This window comes from Lolium rigidum, unplaced genomic scaffold, assembly GCF_022539505.1.
Source record: "Lolium rigidum isolate FL_2022 unplaced genomic scaffold, APGP_CSIRO_Lrig_0.1 contig_37353_1, whole genome shotgun sequence".
NCBI lineage: Eukaryota > Viridiplantae > Streptophyta > Magnoliopsida > Poales > Poaceae > Lolium > Lolium rigidum.
In genome coordinates this window covers 29,903-52,677 of record NW_025900384.1, presented here as the reverse complement: position 1 = coordinate 52,677, position 22,775 = coordinate 29,903, and the positions used below count along the sequence as shown (strand labels likewise).

Here is a 22,775-nt window from a genome sequence, read left to right as displayed (position 1 = left end):
TCGGTCTTTCTTTCTGTTGCAATAGGAATAGCTGCACTTGAGAAAAAAACCTTGTTCTTGGCTTTGACTGTTTGTTTCAGCTTTTAGTATAAGCTGGGGCCTTTATGTGTCTTGTTTCAAAAAATAAAATAAAAACAATAGAATCCGTAGAAAGTGAGAGAATGTAATCAATACCTTTTGTGTAACACTTGCATTCCATTTACTTGTGGCCCCGAGTTGCAACAATAAAGTTGGTAACTGCATGAGATATATCATCGAGAAGATCTGTTAACCATTAGTATCATTTTAGTTGTGCAGATTATAATTTGAATAGCCATTATCAATTTGATAACTTGTAATAATAGTTCTGCTATTTGTTAGGGCGATTATATTGGGACACCTATACACTGTTTAATACAGATTCTAACACACCGTCTCTCTGCGCTCACCATGTAGTTGTTTGATAAAAAAATAATAGTAAATTTACATGAGCCGCTAGTGCAACCGCCTATCTGCCTCGCTTCCCGTGGCCTTAGGACCATGGAGGCGTGGTGGTCCTTGTTGGCGGGATGAGTCCATTTATGGTTGTTTTTCTTAGTCTGTTTCTCTTCATCAGTGATGGCTGCTGCTCTCTTGCGCTTTCATGTACTGTTGTTGAAAATTATAAATATATAAGTGAATTTTTCCAAAAAAAAATAATTTTAAATTCAAAACTTAAAACATGAGTGTCCAAAATATGATGTGGTTGAATTGTTGTTTATTGACGAGTTAGTTGTGTGCACAAGATTCGAAACACGGGTATTGCCACAACTCAAGCGTAGTTGTTCGTGTACATTATGCTTACAAATAATTGTTCGTGTCGTTGGAAAACATGTTTCATCTGACAAGTCGTTCCGGGGCATTGGCCAGATGAGCCTTGGAATTCCATTTTTTACACTTCTTTGCAATCTCTGAACATGACAGGCTATATACTGCACTCTGTAATCTGTCATTGAGCTAAATGAAATTGGTGCCCTTGGCGCCTCACTTTGTTCAAAAAAAAAAAGTACCCACTCTATCCATAAAAAGATATTCTAGATTTTTCTAAATCAAATGCATTTATATACTAAAGAGCGTTTAGATACATCTAAATTTAGATAAATTTTCGGCATCTTTTTTAAACAGATGTACTAATAAACATTACTATTTCGTAAAAAAATTAAACTTCATCCGTCTAAAAATAAGTAACCCAATTATATCTAGATGTATACCAATTTCTGAACGTGTTTTTAGTGTATACATATATCCGTATTTAAAAAAGGATTGAGTCACTTATCCCCTCGTTTGGCACGCGGGGTTTGTCTGGTTTTGCGGTGTATATTCCACATGCAATTAAATAAGTACATTATACAAGTTGTTTGGCCGACGAGTATCAGATCGAGTAATATCAAGTTTTGGACCCAAAACTCGCCGGATCAGCAGGGGATCAAAACGCGAGGTGCCTGCCGCGTTTTTTACTCTCGGCGATGGGGGAAACTCGGATAGGCACACGTGCCCACGCTGGTTTCTATCCGTCCGTTGGTGGTGGGACCCAGGCTGTGGCCCAATGGCCAACGTCTTGTTCACACGTGAATTAGCACAACATTACGCCTGAGGCACGCATGCATCCACGGCTTATGTACGTCATCGCTCTGATGGTGGTAGCGCGCGGGATTATTGCTGCTGCACACGCGCTAGTATGTTATGAAGTACTAAAATGAAGAGTATTTTTTCACCAAAAACTCTCCGTGAAACACTCCTTAAAACACACAAATATTCTAGCACCAAACAAGGCCTATAGGAAATACGAAGAGATTTGAATGTTACACTTGTTTGTGAACATATATTCGAAGACTAGCTTTTTTTTGTACTCCCTCCGCCCATAAAAATGTTAAATGTTTGTCTAAATTCAAATATATCTAGATAAATTTAAATTTAGACAATTTTTTATATCTTTTTATGGACAAGGTAGTAGACACACTTTCTAGATGCCCATGGGCCGCCCGTGGCCCGCGTGGGCAAACTTATTGATCTCGGCAGTCGCAACTACCTTCCGCCATTCCCCAAAACCCCAGACTCCCAAGCCGCCACCGAGCCGAAGCGCCGGAACCCTCAGCGCCGCCGAACTCGCCGTCTTCTCCCAGCGAAGCGGGTACGGCCACCTCGAACTCCTCTCTCTTACCCCCCCCCCTCCCCCCCAATCCCCCGCGTCCTCATCCCGCCTTCAGCGGATCTACGAATTATCGATCCATCCATTTCTCGATTTTGTTGAGCTGTTGTTCTTCAAGCGCGCTCGAGATCGATTCCCCGTAGAGTAAATTGGCCAGATGTGCATATTCACCTGTTTAAAAGGCATGGAAATATAGAGTTATGGACAAGCCAGTGGCGGAGCTTGAGAATGACTTTTGAAGGGGCCTAAAGTCTCTTAAACAGATGAGGGAGGCAATATAACATATTTTTATTATATAAGGACTTAAATTTGGTTTCATGAAAATTTTCTATGAGCTATGGGGGTCATTGCCCCCTTTGACCCCAACAGAGCTATGCCACTGGAACAAATGTATGATTTAGCTGAGTTTTATTTTGTCAGTTATGAGCAGATTATGATGCCAAAAGTGTGTAGGGTGTGTTTCGTTTGACAGAAAAACCGGTTATAGCCTCACTGGTCCAAGATAGATTTTTGGTACTGTAAGTATAATCTCGCTTTTGAGGGCCGACTAGCCTCTCAGGGCCAGAATAACCTCGCCCAGTTTTGGAAAAAAAAAATCCACTTAACTCTCAGCGTTGGACGAACCAATCCGCAACATATCACTGTATTTTCCATTCTCCATTACGATCTCTCTCTTCCCTTGATTATTTTTCATTCTAAATTGATTACCTCAATGGCTGCAGCAAGAAACGAGCTCGATATGCATATAGTACTTCCGTCTCTCATCTTTCCGCTTTCTGTATCTGTGATGGCAATTTCTTTGTAGGTGAGTAGCTAGCAAACTTAGTAATGAATTTATTCGTACCGGAACTGAGTACTAGCTTGGACTGAAGCATGCATACACAGCTAAGTACTGCAGACACATCTGGGTTAACTCTAAAAGCTTTCCTAGCAGCCCAAGTAATTAGCGCCTCGCTCTCGCCATCAAGCCAATCAACCAAATGCATGGATGGGGCAAGTTCGACTTTGCCAAGCTGAGCTAGCTAAGCTATAGCTGGTTTGAGCTGGAGCTTATAGAGGCAAAGTTTGCCGTTTGCCCCCCTTTGCCTCAACAAAGCTTCCACCACTGGAACAAACATATGATTTACATAGTTTTATTGTGACAGTTACGAGCAGATTATGATACTCCCTCCAGCCCAAATTAATTGGTGCAGCCCTGCGCCAATTAATTTGGTCTGGAGGGTGTAGAAGAATTTGCAAACAATGGGGCTGTAGTGAATAGTAGCACCACATTCTGCTATAAGTCATGACATAGCTGCCAAAATGTTTGGTTTATCACCATGCATCGTTGTTTCTCCTTTATAGCTCCAAATGCATTGTTATCACCTATCATTGTCACAACTTCAATGTACCATATGTTCCTACGGTGTTGATGAAAATGCTACACTTCTAGGCACCATAAGTAATATTTCTTCCATTATGTTGCTCCATTGATAAAATACTAGGAGCAGGGGATGTGAACTTTTTTTTTTATTTCTCTATGCTATTTGAGGATAGTGTTGAATTATCTGACGCCACACCTTGCAGAGATGGATACTTCAGTTCCTTCACCATTTGTCAATGGAGAGACTCTGAAGATGTTTGTTGGGCGAAGAGTGCGCACAGTGGTTCAAGTCCAACGCAATGAAAGTGGAGTTCTTGTCGTCCAGTCCACTGATGGGCATCAGTTGACCATCAGAGGTGCTCCTGGTGCCCCTGAAGCACCGCACTATATAGAGGTTATGGGAATCCCTGACAGCGACCAGTCCATCCGCGCTGAAAGCTGGACAGATTTTGGTGAAAACTTTGGTGAGATTTGACACGCCTATTTATTGTGTTATTCTTTATTGCATTTTTATGACTACTATTGTGAACTGTTGGTATGTTCTACTTGCTGCAATGGGTTTAAAGTTTCAAAATTGAAGTTTGTTTCATTTTAAATTATTCCAAAGAGAAGCAGTACCTATTTTGATGTTCCATTTCCGCGTTTGGTCAGTGAGGAGCGCAGCTGAACTAAGATAATGTGCTTTATTTCTAAACCTTTTTGGTACTGACTATTTGGCAATTGGCACTGTTATTCTTTGTTCACATCGACATTGATTCATACATTTCTCATTGAATTCTTGTATTGTTTGAGAGCATCGCAAAAGCCTAGGCGATTCTCCCTCTTATTCTCTGGAATAACCAATGATTTTCAGATATTTCATAATAAAAAACTATAAAGTCCGAACTGACTCAAGTTGTTCAAGAGAATTATATGCTTCTGCATAGTTATGTCACTTCAGATGCTCGAACTCCCTTTAGAAACCTTAGATCATCAGCGAAATGCTGCCTTATTTATTATTATGATTGACCTCATCTTTGATATATGTCATGATAACAAACACTGTTCATCCTGCATGGAGAATGTAGCTGTGGCTGTTTATTCTGAAGATGGTTATTTTGCCCACCGTTTGATAAAATAATTCACAACAACTCAATGAAATCTTATTAACAAGAGCTTGTGGTACATTTCAGATTTTGTATATGCTTTATTCTGCACTTATGTTGCAAGTAGTAGAAATAATTCTACTTTAGCCCTTTTCCCTCCAAAGTTTATCTTTCTACATTACCTCTATATGGGATCAACACTATTTCTACTTTTTCACATCACCATTGATCTCCCTGTCATGTTTATCATGCAGATCCTGTGCCATTCAATGGACTGTGCAAGCTTGCAAGCGACAAGTACAAGTACCTGTTCCTGTAGAAGTTCAGCATCGCATAGAAGATGTTTGGCAAATCAAGCATGCTTGGAATTGATGCTTCGTTTATCGCTTTAAGATCTGTTCAAACGTTACTTCAGTCACCTCAGTAATTTGGGTCAACTTTATGCACTTATTAGACATATTAACCTAATCTAATCTATGTATCCCTATGGCGGCAAGTGTGTGTGCCCCTTGCAGTTGAAGAGCTTATTTCCTTTGCTGTTTCTAAGCAAAGTAAACCAAAAGCTTTATGTTACAATCGGATGGATTTGGACACTGGGATAGTTACATCAGTGTGCTGAACATCTGCTGCCAGATCTGTGCCCTGTGTGGTGAGAGCATTGCACACCTAAGTTTAATGGTTTAGCCTCACTGTGCATCTACGGTTTACTGTTCAAGTCTTGTACTCCAGTTGATTATGTCAACATGTGGTCTAGTACTCTAGTGAGCAGTCAACTCAGTGCCAACCTAACCTAGTGGTAATGAATCCCAGTGGGTTTTTGGTTAGTTGTTGGGATATTAGTTGCTGCAAATTTCTTCCAAATTCAGTGAATGTGTTCTTTTCTTCTCTGAACTACACTCTCTGTTCGGAACAGATTGATGCGGACACACGCACGAAGTACACACCGTATGGTAATGTCTTGCGTCAATTAATTTGATCGGAGGTAGTATGTTGAAGTGTAGCACAAGACCCATTTTGCAATCTAATCAACTAAGCATCAATTTCTTCCAAATTCAGTGAATGTGTTCTTTTCTCCTTCTCTGAACTATGTTGAAGTATAGCACAAGACCCATTTTGCGATCTTATCAACTAAGCATCAATCTTTTTCCTGCAATTTCTAGCTTTCTTGGGGACTATTTCTGACCAAGTACTTTTCAGCGTTCACCAGACAGCACATCGCCTTCAGCAGACACGCTCACTCCTGAAGCCAAGGAAACCAAGCTTTCGACTGTCTAGCAAGGCTAGATGTGAATCATTCCTTCCTTCCTACTAGAGCAAAGCCCTTTTAACAGCAACATCAAGAGGCCCCTGTGGACATCGACTTGGCTGAGTGGCTGTCCCGCCCATACCAATAAAAGTGTCCTAGAATTCCATGGATCCAGGGGTGGTTAGATTGCCCTAAGAACCAAACCGAAGAGACATAATAAAATGAATGAGTCGAAGATGCTATGACATTGCCATTTTTTGAGGCCAGGGCGGGGCCAAATCGGAGACCTATTAGAAGTTTATGTGGCACCGAAATTTTTGAGAAGAAGCGCACTGCACAGTTCGACCATTTCTCATTAGGGTTACTGATGATTGCTGTGTGTTACAGTGATATTCTTGTCTAGCAATTAACGACATCGTGAAAGTATCCAAACTAATTTTGAATAACTTTCGAAAAGTAGATGCACGTGTGCTTTAGGAACCAAATGTGTTTGTCAATCTTGAATTCCCTCAATTTCAATTCTCAGTTCCGCAGGTCCACGACCCAGTGACGAGCACCAAGTGCGTGTACTTGGTGTTTCTCCCAAAAAACAAAAATCTCAAAGATAGACATGTATCCGCAAGCAGAAATGGAGGGCTTAAGATTAAGATTACCGATTAACACAAAACCCAATGAAAAACTGGGACAATCAAATTTGTATTCATCTCAATGAAGAAAAGAACTGATAACTGATTTGTCGTTCAGATAACTAGAATAGCATTTGCATATAATAAGGATTCATCCAACAGAACAAAATAATATTTGAGATTTACATAATTGTTTTCCATTCTTCCCTGGGGAGATAAGCACATCAAACATAGTAGTATTTTCATATGACCAGTGCCTGAAACTATGAGAAATGTGACGAGATCACCGGGTGGAGAGCGGGTGCATGGACTTAGCGAGCCCGTAGCTCCGCGCTCCTAAGCCCAGGCATCCAAGGACCAGGCCCTGTCGGTACGGCAGAGACGTCGTGCGCCGCGGCGGCGCATCATGATGATACCCCGCACCGCCCGGCGCCTTCTTGACCGACGACGTGGATCGGCGCGCAGGCAGCGGTGCTGGGCAGGGCAGGGCCTTCCTTGCCCGCGAAGGCCATATAGACGGCAGCCAGGAGCCTGACCTCTCGGCACCGGTGGTGATAGGCGGCGGCGGCCTCACCGAGGGGTCGCTGCAGGTGCGGCCGAGGAGGTCCCGCAGCGATATCCTCCGCCGGATGGTCTTGGAAGAGGACGAGGAGGAGGACGAAGACGACTCTGACGCGAAGGAGCCGGAAGGCGGCGCGTTCTTGTCGAGCCGGGGGCTCCGGGGTGGCGACGCCGACCTGGCCCGGCGATGCCGCGGTGACCGGCCGTCGACGCCGCCCTCCTCCATCTGCTCACCGCGATCGGTTTCTTGGAGGATGGGGGAGAGGCAGCCGACGCGGATGCGGCCGGAGACGAAGAGCTCCTCGGCGGAGCACATGGTGGCGCCGGCGCCAGCGCCGCCGACGCCGCGGTCGCGCGCGGCGAACTCGAAGTCGCCGGCGGCCGTGCAGAAGTCTCCGTCGGTGGAGGGAGCGTAGTGCACCGACGCGCAGGACGCTGGCGGCGAGCGGAGGATGTAGTGCACGGGGCTGGCCGGGCAGCTGAAGAAGTAGTGGATGCCTGCTGCACCGTCTTCGTCGTGGTCACTGTCTCGGCCGGAGCAGATGTGGCGCGGCCGCGTAGGGCTGCTGGGCGCGGTGGCGAGGCCCTGCATTTTGCAGCGGTCGATGGCACGGGAGGCGAGGGGCCAGCGCGGGGTGCGAGGTTTGGTGGCGAAGGCGAGACTGACGGGGGCGGGAGGATGGAGAAGGGTTAGCTGGCGGTATATGTAAACGGAAGTGTTTCGTCGCGTCGTGGGTGGTGGCCTCCTAGTACGTGGGTTCGGGGCCTTCGGCCACAAGTATAAAACCTGATTTTCATTATTGATTTTTACGAAACTTTTTTAAATGCTATATTTTCAAAAGGATTTTAAAATTTTGAGTGTGGGAGCCTAGGCCTCCATGAAGCTCTCTTCGGAATCACCCCTGCATTTTGCCTCCTAAGGTTTTGGATGCCAATATTGAGCGAACGTTTCTCAGAGCGAACAATTTTGGACAAACCAAAAATTGCCAAATGGCAACTTATTTTCCTCGTTCGATCGGGAGACTATAATCCAAACGGTATTTCCTTATAATGTTTAAGGTTTGTAGTTCAATACTCCTCTCTCTCTCTCTCTCTCTCTCTTCGAAACACTTGCGTGAATTGCATGCATCCGGGATGAATAGGGTGATCATGAGCATTCGAGGATCCAAAACGTAGACAAATAACATGCTAGAGTGTCTAAAATGTTATTTTCCGTGTACATGCCTGCAAAAGTTCAATCTATCTGGGTGGGTGAGTGGTGATAGATATTGTATTTTTATTTATCTTTTTGGTAATTAAATGTATGCATAAAGTCATGATTGCACACCTTCAACGTAACCATCAATCATATGCATTACAAGTGTCTGGCACCCATCTGACAAGTTTAAAAAGGGGAGGAGCAACGTGTTGGCTCCCGGGTTACTTGGAGTCTCATTGAATTGAATTGAAATATACAATGAAAACCTTCAAAAATAAATGATGGATACACATAGATGTGTTCCATAGATTTGTGGGTTTTTTCTTCAATAATACACTAATTTGTAAGCTATGCAAAGAATATAGATGTGTGGCTCCAAACAACTATATTAGGCTCTACAGATTATTTTTCCTTTTGCATGTAGGTCATAGTTGAAAAGATGCGTCGAAAAAAAACCAATTGCCTGCTTAATCTACATTTCATCTATATTTTCAAGAATTTTTAACATTTGGCTCTTTTTTTCAGTTTCTCGAAAAGCGACCTTGGTGGATCGCAGGAGCTATTTCAACTTTTCACCACTGATGCGGTACTATTTTGTGCATTTGCCATGTCCCTCTAAAACCAAGCCATGTGGCAATTAATCTTAGAGCAAGGTGTGTGTCATACGCGTGAACCATTGCAAAGAATTTCCATGGCCCCAAAATGCATAATTTACATGCCTTCCCATGCGACGAGTTCAAAGGAGAACTCGATTCATGCGTCACCACTGACTAGAAAACATCCCTTGTAAAATCAGATCGAGCAGAGATATTGAAATTCAAAACGAGGCCTTGGCTAGTGTCAACTAAGATCATCTTTGATTAGCCTTCTCTATTATGTCAAGGCCTACACGATTTTCCTCAACGGCTTGAAAAAACTCGAAAGAATAACCTGCTAGGTCAAACCGTTGTTTATCTCTAATTTGAAGAACCACGACCGTTGTTTATTGCTTCCAGGTCTGGCTCGCTAACCACAACTCCGATGATCGTGAGGAGCACCAGGCCGGAGAACCGGCGCTGGCCGCCACGCGAAAACGCTAAACAAGTATAGCAGCATTTCGAAGCGAACAGGGAGACGACGCAATCTACGGGCGTATGATATCGTTGGAGCCGCTGGTGGCTGGTCTGCTCTGCTCGGTATTAAAATGGGAGGTAGTGGACGCCCAGATTTTGGCGACTCGCGAGAGCAGAGACGGAGCCTGTCGTGCGTGCTTCAGTTAAGTACACCAACACGTACCTACGGGCCGCACCACGAGCTCGCATCTTTCGTTTGGACACGTCGACCGATGGATATTTTTTTTCAAAAATACAGTACAACGCAGATGCTCACAAACACGTACGTACAAACATCATTATGAACGCACACATGCACACCCTACCCCTATGAGGACCTCCGAGGGACTGAGCCGTCATATCTTGAGGTTGATAAAGTCACCACTGGCGTCTCGCTGTTGACGGGCACGTCACCTACCACTGAAAGTATAGCGGGTTAAATCATGGAAAAAATCCAAGTAAATGCAAACACCCATGTCAAGTCTAGGACTTCAACCTGGATGGACTGATTCCACCACAAGGGATCTAACCACCAGAGCCAACCTTTGTTTGCGTCGACCGATGGACATTGTCCATGGAGATCTCATAAAGTTTCCGCTGAGACGGAACTCAAAATTTCACTATTGAGCACCTCTCCCAATTTGTGGAGCTTTGGTCTCTCAGATAACATGCATCCATCTCTAGGAAAATATTGGGATGATATTTTGAGAGGCACACTCCAAGTACCTAATATTCGGCCAAGTCGATATATGAGGTGCAATTTTTCGGATCAACTTTACCAACTATGAACAAGACGGTGTGAAAAGGTTTAGGCTCCCCAGAGATCAAATTCTTTGCTTGCCTTTCCACACAAAATTAGATTTGCACGGCGGATCGATTGGAGAGGCTCGTTAGAGCATCTCCACTCGTCCCTCCATATGGGCTCCGGCGGTGCCGATTTTTAGCCCATATGGGGGCTCCGGCGGTAAACACAAAATGGGGGCCGGTTGGTCCTCAGCCGTGACCCCCATACAAATGATGTATATTTCAAATAAAATTATCATTATTCCATTACAAATAAAAGACTAGACATATTCATATCTAGGCCTATAGTATATGTACTCGAAGTCGTCGAACTCACCGTCGTTGTCGTTGGAGGAGCCATCGTCGTCGCTCGTCGGGCGCGGCTCGAACCTACGAGGCGGCGATGGTGGTTGCATCCGCAGAGGCTATGGCGGCGCACGCGGCGGGGACAGATGGCCGCAACGGCTACAACCTTGGCCACCGTCGCCACAGCTGCGCGGTAGGCCTGCTCCTCCTTCTCGTAGCTGGCGAGCTCCATCTCCCGGCGATTGGCGAAGAAGGCGTCCCAAGTGGCGGCGTTGTCGGGATCCCAGCGGGGATCCATGCGCTGCTCGGGGGTGAGCTCGACGTAGTAGTGGTGGGTGATGACCGCACGTCGAGCTGCACCTTGGGGGCCAGGGGAGACCGGTACGCCTCCGGCGCCAGCCCAGGGGGCATCAGAACCCCTGCGAGTAGCGGTAGTTAGAGGCGCTGAGCGCCTCCACCTCCGCGTGAGTGAGGGCAAGATCACCGGATGCCATGGGTGAGATGTGTGAGAGAGAAATCTATAGAACTAGGGTATGAGATGTGGCCCTTCCACCACTTCCCGCCTAAATATAGCGACGACAGTGGCAGGAAGCGGTGGAAAGGGTGGGAAGATGTAGGCAGGAAGTGGTGGAACTGGCGGGAATCGGCGAAACGAGAGGGAAGATGTAGGCACATCTCGCTGCCAAGACTAGCCCGCGGCGATTTTCCAGCCATCCAGCGCCCCCGCTAGCCTCCCTTTCTACTGAGTTCGGCCTGGGGGCGCCAGATGGAAAGTTGAGCCTCGCCGGTGTGAAAAACAAATTGGGGGCCGCGGCTGGGCGCGATTTTTGGCGACGACGCTCCCCAAAAACCTATAGGGGCCTTTGGGGAGGGTGAGTGGAGATGCTCTTATGTCCACTTTGCAAACAAACGACGGGGCCCATCGACCATCTCTTCGTCAATTGCCGCTATTTTGTTCGGCTTTGGGGTTTCGTCAAAGATTTGATGGGTATCCCGACATACACCCAAGGCAATGGACGGGTCTCTCAATTACAAGCTGGTGGGACATGATGTCGGGCGGCTCCACCCCAAACCGCAAGGTCCTTGCTTCCCCAACTTTGCTTACCACGTGGGAGATTCGGAATGAGTGCAGCGCAAGGGTTTTCCATCACAAGCATGCTTCAGTTAATTCAAGTGATAATATAGAGAGAGAAAAACCTGGCTGTGGGTTTTTGCGGGTGCTAGTTTGAGTGAGAAAAAAAACCAGGATAGTAGTTTTATAATAACTCTTTTTAATTTCACGTAAAATTCTTCTTAATTAATTGACTGGAGCAAAGCTTTTACCCTTGTTTTTTAAAAAAAACATGTAGCAAAATCTCAAACATCCATGCGACATATATGAAGTTCCGAACTTTTCTTTACGAAACACAAAAGTAGATGCTCATAAATACACATATTATAAAGTTCTCAACTCCAAACTACATCGTAGCATTTCGATAATACCAAGGGCAGAACTAAGTTATATTGTGCATTTCCTTAAAAAAGAAAGTTATATTGTGCATTACTTGTAGTTTTAGTTCCGATCCTTCCCAAAATATGCACACTTCCAAAATAATTCACATACGTACTCGTGTGGTGTGCTCTACGCGGTACGTCCGTCTAGCACGACATAAAGTTTACCTCAAAAAAAAAAAAGCACGACATAAAGTTCCTATCCCATCCGTCAGCTTTTCTCCCTGGATTTCGAAACCCTAAGAGCAAGTACAATAAAGCTGACTCAGCAGGCTATAAGAATTAAAATAGTGTTGTTTTGCTTAGGTGGATGAGAGAGAAGTGGAGAGAGAAGAGAGATGGGCTCTCATGCAAGAGCCAGCTATTGCACGTGCTCCTAGGCACTTTGTGAGTATGTGTGGTGGGCCTTTTACACATAAAGTTATCAATCCTTAAAGCCAACTATTGTACAAGTTAGCTATAAGCTAACTATAGCTAGCATTATAGCCAGCACCTGGCTACACTATTGGAATTGCTCTAACTAATCAAAGCAGGCAAAGTGATCCACCCTTGGATTGCAAGTCCGGAAAAGCGCCATTTGGATCGAGCGAGACTGAACGATGCGTCGACGATTACTTCAGACCCTGTCCGGTTTAATTGCAGTGAGGCCGGCATGTTTAGCGCAGCGGTCGGCTGTTGAAGATGACAAATAATTAAGCACACACATAATTTTCGGCTGATCTGAACTCTGAAAGCGACAATTAATTAAAGAAATCAAGCCACTGATTCAACGTTCGAGTTAGTTTAAGGGCACTATCACATCTTTTTTCTTAGTATTTGTCTTTTCTGGCTATCGTTCTTGTTGTATTGTTCCTGTGAGTGAGATGGGTTAGAGCGGATTTTGTGAAGCATAATTGCAATGGTGTGGAGTTGTGGTTGTTGGAGATCAGGGTTAGAATTCGGTTGCAGCAACCTACCGCTGTCTCCTTATTCTCACTCTTCTACTACTAAGAGTACGCTTTAAATCTAGCGCTGCGTGACGACTAGTTTTGACGCTCCAGCAGACGCGGAAAAATCGCGCGTAGGGGATATATTTTGCAGGCACCCGGGAAAAAGCGGCCAATGGAGTAGATCGTCTCTGGTCCAAACTATGTTTAATTAATTTTATTTTATTGTACTAGTGTAATCGTTGCCGAACTATGTTGAATGTTATTTTATGTCTATTTGTTTCGTGTTGTTTGTCTATGTTTTGCGCAAAACTGTGAACTAGTGTGTTTGTGGCGCTGCATTTTTGTGCGCGTGGTAAACCTCTGTTTCTACGTGCGATATTTTAGTGCCTCCTGTGAAGCAAAATCTCTCTGAGCGCGCTATCAGCAAAACAGGGCGATGTGTCGTGTTTTTACCGCGTGGAGCGATAGCGCGGCTGCTGGAGCTGCTCTAATAGTAGTATGTACTACCTTCATCCCAGGCCTATATTTTTTCAGAAAGTAAAACGAAGTAAAGTTTGATAAATTTTTTTGAAGAATTTATGAAAAAATATGATATTTTATAGGTACCATATGAAAATATATTTTATTATATATTTAATGATATTGATTTTGTACTTTTCATGTTAATGATTTCTGATGAAAACTTAGCCAAACTTAACATAGTTTGACTTTCTGAAAAAAATATAGAACTTAAACCTTGGGATAGAGGTAGTATATACTTTTTTCTTAAACAAGGCAAAATCTATTTCATTGATTAAGGAGAACCAATGCCAAGAAGGCCAATTTTTTTTTTTTTGCGCGTGGCCAAGAAGGCCAACTAAAGCACATAACAATAAAAAAGATTACTCTCGCGGCATGATTGCACCCAAGTACTTTGACCCCGTGGCTTTCCAAAGTGCGGCATTCCGCCTAATAGCCGAAATAACAACGGAAGGCATAGAAGAACTCTAGCATTGCGTTCATTCCATATTTCCCAAGCGGAGAGCAAAACCAAGAAAGATAGCCCATTGTGCCTTCTCCCATCCACTCCAACAATGGAGCACCACCAATCTTTTACCGATACAAAATTTGTCCATTGATCAATGTCCAAATCCGTCAAACCAAGCCAATTCTTGATGCTCGTTTTAACGCGGCGAGAGTACCTATATTGAAAAAGGAGATGTGCCGCCGTCTGGGTATCGCGCTTGCAAAGTTACGAAATTAACAGCGCAACCGATGGGCTCTGTGTACGTCTTCTCAAAGCTAATCAATCGATTTGTGTGGGTCTGGTAGTCAGGAAGCCTGGCTAGCAAAAGAAAAGATTGTATTTCGAGGACGTACAACACTGATGCGGACAAATAGTTCTGTCGGAACAGAATCACATAAAGCCTGAAACTGTGGCTACCTGATGCTCGTAGAGCAATCGAACAAGAGTTCCAGATTTAAAGTAAGTTCTGCATGTTCCTTCAATGTCTTACTTGTGTCTTCATGACATGATTCACTCAAAATAATCACTTAGGACATGGCCAATGCATAGCTCCAGGGGTGTTGCCTCACAGTTTTATCTTGGTTCGGGTGGTCCAAATTAGGTTCGGATAAGGAGGCAGCCTCTTCATCAGGAGGCAGCCTCTTCAGCCATAAAGTGAAAACTGAGTGAAAATGTGAGTGAGAAATAGAAAAACCAAATCAGCTTTTGAGAGAAAAACATATTAATGGAACCATACCATGGTATGCATATGTTAAAAGTTTTATCCAAGCCTAGTGGACAGCTGCCTCCATTGCTCATGCCCTTAGCCTTGCTGTTGTCTGTTGATAGACATTTCTTTTGGAGAACAGAATGATATTAAGCACAATAATCATGCTTATGTGTGGTGTACCGGTGTTTTGATAGCAAGGCACTATACAAACTGTTAGAAAGCACAAGGAACAGTGTCGTGGCAGCTGTCTTTCACTCGAAAGCCTGGCATCCGCTACCGGTCAACTACTCTTAACTCCTTGGGTCGTAATAAGCTTCCGCTTCTCAGCCATATCCATCTTCAGCTTCTCTGCCTTTCGCTGATCCACTTTCATCGGAATCAGTAGACATAGTATCCGGGTGGAATGCGGGTGCTGTTAACCGGGTTCTTCTTTTCATTTATTGCTTGAATAGAGAAGCTGCCCGCAGACGCCGCAACGAACATGTATTCACTATTGTACGACTATTCTCGTGCCTACTATCTAGTTCGAGTCAAAGCATAAAGCTTGTGCCTAAATTTAGCCCGAAATAGAAGAGGACGACTAGAGTAGAGGAGCCTAATTCCAATCCAAACAATTGACGAGGGAGTCTAATTATTTTTCCGTTCTTGATTGTTTCAATTGCACTTTCTTCATTTACGGGTTGCTTGGAAACTACTTCGCCTCTTTGTTGGACCGCCGGCGCGAACACAGTGGTCTCTGACCAGGACCAGGAACCAATTCGAATTTGGATCTTGACATGTCGGTTGTTTTTAACCGTAGGCATCTCGCCAGGAAGTTGGTGGGCTCATCATGAATTAGGTCGGGGTGGCTGGTGGTTTCGGGATCCCGTAGAAAATGCGTCTTTTATGCCTCGATCCGTCCTTTGGGACGCGTGGAATAGGCTCATCAGTCGTGAACTTCTTCCTTTCTGTCTTTCGGGAAGAATAGAGGAATGCTATCTTTTCTTTTCACCAGGAACGCTAGGTCCTCCTCATAAGCCCTTCTAAGAAGCAGTTCTCGTCGTTCTCAAATCAAGAGGAAAGCATGCCAAGGATTCTCTACTGCCTATAGGAAACCGAGACTACCTCCTGCTCCATCTATTGTCCCCTATCAAGGGGCTCCGACTTGCTTCCGGACACGAGTCCTGCTTCCCATCAAGGAATCAGTCCTCTCCCCCTTTCCAAATCTAAGGAGAAGACTACTGAAATAGTAAAGTGTACGAATCGTAGCAATCTGAACCTTAGACTGGTCTACTTCAAATGTGGCTAGCTGGTAGCCTAGCAGTAATGAAATTCCCGAGCTTTCCCTAGCAGTAAGTCAAGAATTACCCGACTTACAGTGTCAAAGGAGAGCTAATATCCGGCTACTTAATTGGTAGATTTGACCCGAGCTAATTGGTAGATTTGACCCGAGACTGCTTTGTCAAGTTTATCCAATTCTTTCTCAGAGTTTCATGAAGCAAAACCATAAAAGAAATGGAATATTCCGCAAAACAGTGATTCACAAAAGCTTAGATGAAGAAAGAAGCTGATGAAATTCAATCCTACACTATTACCAAGAACTCACTTAATAAAATCAAAGGGAAAGATACCCACCTTTTAACGGAACAGGGCGAGTGTTCGATCCATATCTCTTGCAGAAAACATGTTCAGTGGGCCTCTGCCAGTGCGGCCATTGCAGCATTCTCTGCAGAAACCAACCAGCTCTCAGGTTCTATCCCAGCCGAGATCCCAGCCGAGATATATCAAGCCAACTCTCTGCAGTCACTCATATTGCACAATAACAATTTGACTTGGAGGCACCGCTGCCCCTCTTCAGACAGGAGAAGAGGTGGAGAAAAGAAAGAGGCTAGCAGGCCCTACTGATAAAGACAGTGATGAGGAAGATGTACAGCCAACAAAGAGAAGAAAAACAAAGAAAGAGCTAGCTGAAGAAAAAGAGGCTCGCAAGAAAGAAGTCAAGATCGAAATCGAAGCATTGTCATTGGGTTGAAGATCAATTCATATCGGCAAGGGAGCAGTATATCGTTATTTGTTGTTCAACATAATGAGATCAAGATTTTCATAAGTACTAGGTTTGATACCCTAAACATGTTCGGTTTGACAATTGACATGTTGGGTAGGCTTAGAAACAGTTGTATCATAGCTCGCTCGTTTTAATAAGTTCTGTGATAGTAGATTTTTCAGAAATTCAATTCGGCTCCCTAATACATATGCTCCCTCTACCAAGAAAATATATTTTGAAGTGTCGAAATTTTTTGACAAAGAATTCTACATGTACATCTCCAAAATATATGTGCGTTCGTGAAGTTTCGAAAAACTGATATTTTGTATGGTCTATATACAAAGGAGAAAATTTATGTTGTGAAAAGCCTTATTTTTAGCACCGAAATTTATCTTTTTTTATACACGTCACAAGACAAGTCAAATTTTCATGAAACAACTTTGTGGGCGTGTAGCACGTGAAGATGTACGTGTAAATTTTTATTTCAATTTTTTTAACATTTTGAAATGTACCTAAAATGCATTTTAAAATAAAGGGATCATATAATCCCAGGAGCCAAAACACCACTCTTCCTTTCAGAAATTAATTATATTACTCCTATTTTCAGTGTGAAATATGGCCTTGCCAGCTTATTCGTAGTAAAAATCTTCAGTTGATTAACAGATATTTCTATTATTCCTTAAACGACCATGTGCATCATAGTAGATGAATTTTGCAAAATTGGTGTGTAGTAGCATGAGGAAGCGTTAACTCCAAATGTAGCCCGAGCTACATAGCACCCCTTTTTTTATAAAATTTGAATTCAACATTTTGAAGTTTTAAAAAAAAATCTGAAAAAATCTCGATGTAGGCACTGATATACTCTACCACTGTGCAAAATCTTAAGATGAAATATATTATATTCGATGCTACAATAAAATGACAAATTTTGGAGGTTTCAAAATATGTATTGTTCACTTATTCAGATCCACATATTTGTGGATTTTGCACAACCCAAAATAGTCAGTCTTTTGTATTAACTTTTTTTTTTCACAATAGTAGAGTACAACATTATTTACCTCAAAAAAATTTCTCATATTTTTTAAAAACTATGAAATGCCATTTTTGAATTTTTGAAAAAACAGTCTCCATGTAGCTCAAGCTACAAAATGCCATAGTCCATAAGGAAGGGCTTTGCACAGTGGCAGTGGCGGAAGATGTAGGCATGTGGCACACTGTATGAAGGATATACAAGGAAAGGAGTGCGGACAGTTGGGTCACGGGCGACTTATTATCTTGAACAATACAAAATTGGTATTTTGAAGTTTTAAAATATCCCAAGAAAAAAATGTAGAAATAATATATTCTACCAACGTGAAAAATTGCAACTCCAAGTACCCCTCTTTTGGGCTGCACAAAAATAACTGACATCTAAAGTAGTGAACAATGCAAAATTTCAAACCTCCAAATTTTGTCATTTTTGTTAAGCCTGGAATATAAAGTATTATGGGCTGCTATTTTTGTATGGTGGTAAAGTACATCATTATCTACCTCTAGAATTTCTTTTCACAATTTTTTAAAACTTCAAAATGTTTCATTAAAATTTTAAAAATATCGGGCTCCATGTAGATTGAGCTCTAAAGCGAACTTCTGCAAGGAAGGGCCTATATCAGGGGAAATGCACTTTGGCTCATAGGAGCATTTGCTCTCATTATGTGAATCCACATTTTGAAGTGTCAAAAAATTCTAAACTAAATTTTTACATGTACATCTAAACATTTTATGTTGGTACACAAGTTTTCAAAAAAAGAAAAAAAATTATGTGGCTCCTGTAAAAAAAGACAAATTTTGATGTTGTAACACGACTACATACAGCATATTTTTTTTGTCTTTTTTGTACACACCACACAAAATGTTGTTTTTCCACGAAAAGTTGTGTACGAACATAGAATATCACGATGTATACCAAAAAAATTATGTCAATTTTTTTTAACATTTTTAAAATTAATTTTTAATTATTTTATATAATAGGACCATTTGCTTCTATGAGCCAAAACGCCACCTCCCTATATCAGGTATTCAGGTCAAACTGGGCTAAGGGATGCTACGTGGAAATTTTGTGCTCCTTTGATTTATAAGATAGAAAAATCATAGAAATAGAAAAAAAACATATGATTAGTATGTCATTCCTAGTTGAATCCTATAGGAATGTAAGTTCTCCTTGATTGTGCCAAAGGAATTTTTCAATGAGGTACGACCTTATGTTTTTTCCTATAGGATTTGCACTACAAAAATTTTATAGGATTATTTTCTATAGGATATGTTCCTATAAATCAAACAACTAGTGTAGAAAAATCACATATGATATAAATCATACACAATTCCTATGAAGGAGCCTTTTAAAGGTTATACATCAGATCATGTACGAATGGATGAGATAGAAAAATCCCTCAATATTTAAGTGCTTTGCACATAACCCCTCTGAACTTCTCATTCCTAGAATCAACATCCTTCCTGTTTTGATTCCACCTTGCCGTTTTGACTCCACCTTAGCTGGTAGCACCTAACATTTTTTAACTAGGGCTCGAGAATGGAAAACATAAAACAAAATATAGTTTTTTTTCACTGTTTGTAATATGGATGAAATTTCTCCATACCTTCATACTCCCTCGAATGTTTACATCCATGGATTTTTCGTGAACCCATTCAAATATTGGGAACAAACCCATCAAAATGATTATGGTATAATCTATGGATCTTAAACTTAAACTTCTCTTTACATCATTTCTAACATAAGCTGTGAGAAAAATGCAAATATCACATAACGGATTTTAAATCTAGAAACCATGTCGAGTCTGGAGCAAATCTCTCAACATTTCCGGGAAAACAAAATACATCATGAAGATAAAAAAAAAAGAGGCCCTCACTATTGGAATGTCACGTGATGCCTTGAGTGTGGTAGAGATAGAGAGAGAGGGACCGGGAAGTATGGGGCTAAATGAGATGTGGAAATTTGCCAAAATGAATGAATTTGGAATAGGATAATAGCAAGTGGAGAAATTGGCCATTGAAACACGATCTCATGGTTTAAATCTTGAGGTTTTCACAAAGATCTAAGTTTGCACATGATGTGTTCCTATATTATCATGATTTATCATAAAAATAATAGCATACATATATTAATTATTCTCGATGCAATGCAATGACTTGTCCTTGTAGGGTGTTGTAAAACCTTCTTCGCTGTTTGATAAGCTGAATCGAGTATAATCAGCCTTTATTGCCTGTGGATATCGTCCCTCCACAGGGAACTAGAGGAAGCAAAAGAATCAGTGCAAGTGTTAGAAAACAAGCTCAAGTTCATGGAATAATCGGCGGCTGCAGCCATGCCAGCGTGTATCTGCGCGCAAGCTCGCCGACACGATATTCTTGAGGGCATGATGTGCCCATCTTGTTAAACACGCTACTTTATTTTTTTTTACCGCGGACAGGATAAAACAAGATCACTATTGAGGTGCAGGTCATGAGGTTATATTCTTGATGATCATATCACCCCAATGGAGTTGATGACGATGTCTATGAACTCATCCGACCTCCACAGCATGTCATTAACTTTTCCTCCGAACCCTACATTCAAAAACTAATACAATTATAGAATATAAGATACATAATCATAAAAATGGAAATAGAACAATAGCATGTTTTATTATTGCGGGGTTGCAGTTTTGGCTCCCGGTAGCATCTACTCCTGGTATCTGGACCATGGGAAAATTGTTGGAGATTGTTGTACCAGGCAGAATACTCTGACACACAAGCAGCAACAAAGCAGAGATACAGTGGTGGAGCATTGTACTTTATGCGTGGCCCACTGTAAAGCAACGAGTTGACGACGGCAGGCGACCTGGACCGGCGGACCAAGGCGGCCAGATTACATGTACCATGGTACAGGAAGCGCCTCCGCGGATGAAATCGGCCATGAGCTCCAGCTTCTTGTGCGTGTTGACCTTCACCTCTGGGGCGTCGGGCTGGCGTGGGCGTAGGCTTCCTTGCACCAGGCGTAGAAGAAGTCGACCACTCGAGATCGTCGATATGCTCGACGAGGCCGCGGAAGAAGCCATGCATGCGCTCGCAGCCCGCAGTCTCCATGCCAGGGAACTGCTCGATGAGCGCGGCCATCAACAACGTGAGCTCGCAGTACAGCTGTACGCGCTCCTTCACCAGTGGGTACAGCGGCATCATCAACACCTGGTTCGTCCTCCACCACGCCTGCAACGTGCATGTAGTTCCGAGGAAGAACATGGACAGTATCTGATTATCTGGCTCTTGCGCTGTTCGATGGCAACCCTGCCGGATCGGCGTAGATATGCGACCTGTTCGACATCTCGCCAGTGGACTTGGAGACATCGTTAGGCGAGTCGGCGATCGCGCTCGCGAACCAGCGCGCGGGGGCGGGCTCAACATTATGGTCCTCAACGACATGTGCACAACCACTCAACGGAAACAAGTTGCACTGACTAGCTCAGCCTGCAACTTTTAACCTGCCTAGCTACATACTTAACAGATCCTAGCAGCCAGAGCGATTAGGACGGGCAACACGATCAGCGTCGCCGTTGTGTAGATGACAGACACATGAAGATTTGAGCGCACCACATGTGACAGTTGTGAGCTGGAGCAGTTTGCACTAGTGGAAAATAGGCCTAATGTCGCGGGTGGTAAGGCTCTTTTGTTGCGGGCGGCCATCCGCGACAACGAAGGCGCGATAAAAGGTCCACCTTTTATCGCGGGTCTCTTACCACCCGCGACATATGGTCGACCACGTGGCAGGCGCGGGGCGCGCAGGGGACAGAGCCCTTTGTCGCGGGCGGTATTACCACCCGGGACAAAAGGACCTCTACGTGGCGCACGCACAACGCCGTCGCTTTAGGGTTTGAGGGGTGCAGCCCCCCCCCCCCCCCCGCCACCGACCACCTGTTATTTCATTTTTTTCATTCGAAAATAAAAGTTGGATATATTTGTACGCTACTAGATCAGTGGTACACGTTCATTCATTATATATATATAGATCGATCAAACAAATGTTGGAAGCAAAAGTCGATTCCCCTTACATGTAGATTCCCCTACATATATATATATATACATTTAGCTCACGATCGACAAGCGGTACTAACGACCGTCTATTTGGAGGTAGAGCATCTATTTGGACTAAACAAGTCTTTGTTGTTTAGTACTTCTTTAACCAAAAGTCCCGCCAGTTCCTCCGCAATTCCTAGTAGGTGTTCCTTTGGTTGGAGTCTGTCCTGCATGTAGTCGACCTATATACGAAAATGAGATGAGTATGACTATATCAATCTTGATAACGAAATATTGACGATAATAAATAAAGTTTGTGAGTGTTATTGCTTACGTTGAATTTATTTTTATTCAAATTCTCGTACTTCTCACCGCGGTAGAGGATACAGTCATTAATGCATGCATGTATCTTATGCACATCTAATCCTAGAGGGCAGACAAGCTTCTTTGCTTCATATGTACTGACGGGAAATTCGTTATTTCTTGGAAACAGCTTCTTTAATATTATCATCAATTTCTCAAATCCCGAGTCGACCACACCGACCTCTCGCCTTCCATTTCGAGCAATTCCAATATGCTACCCAGCTTTCTATGTCCATCTTCACAACCTCGGGTACAACAATTTGTGGTGGTCCTCTAACATCTTGTCGAACCGCAACCTCTCCTTATCCGTGGCACGATCTCTTCTTGCATCGAAATGGCCCGACGAAGATCATCATCAACGAGGATCATCTCGATGCCCGTTCTTCACCTCCTTCTTCTTCATTGTCGTCCATTGCGGTATCATCGCATTCGAGAGAACATAGATCGGTACCGGTCATCGTTATCTTCTTCTTCATCGCCGTCTTCCATCATAACCCCTTCTTCTCCGTGCTTGGTCCAAACATTATAGCTGGACATGAATCCAAACCGAGCGTGTGGCTCTTAATGTCTCTTGAGCAAGAGGAATCCTTCTCATTCTTACATTTCAGACATGGACAACACATAAAACCTTGCTTCGACTTGTTGGCCTCGGCCACAAGCAGGAAAGAATTCACGCCTCTCTCGAAAGCGGGAACACATCGGTTACCGTACATCCATGGATGACTCATCTGCATCATAAGTGTATCAGATGCAATCACCTTGCTAAAATTACTATTGTACGG

General features: G+C 43.2%; 2 protein-coding genes across 2 annotated transcripts; one reads left to right on the top strand and one right to left on the bottom strand.

Annotated features, from left to right (window-relative positions):
• Positions 1-2,074: 2,074 nt before the first annotated feature.
• LOC124681242 (replication protein A 14 kDa subunit-like) lies at positions 2,075-5,304 on the top strand. Its single transcript, XM_047216179.1, has 3 exons — positions 2,075-2,149; positions 3,734-3,994; positions 4,870-5,304. The coding sequence occupies exons 2-3, from the start codon at positions 3,736-3,738 to the stop codon at positions 4,932-4,934; spliced, it is 324 nt and encodes a 107-aa protein (XP_047072135.1). The 5' UTR covers positions 2,075-2,149; positions 3,734-3,735; the 3' UTR covers positions 4,935-5,304.
• Positions 5,305-6,743: 1,439 nt separating this feature from the next.
• On the bottom strand, positions 6,744-10,724 carry LOC124681241. The gene is made up of 2 exons (XM_047216178.1): positions 10,593-10,724; positions 6,744-7,742 (listed from the first exon to the last, which is right to left on the bottom strand). Exons 1-2 carry the CDS (start codon positions 10,722-10,724, stop codon positions 6,771-6,773), a joined length of 1,104 nt encoding a protein of 367 aa, XP_047072134.1. The 3' UTR covers positions 6,744-6,770.
• Between the last annotated feature and the right edge of the window lie 12,051 nt (positions 10,725-22,775).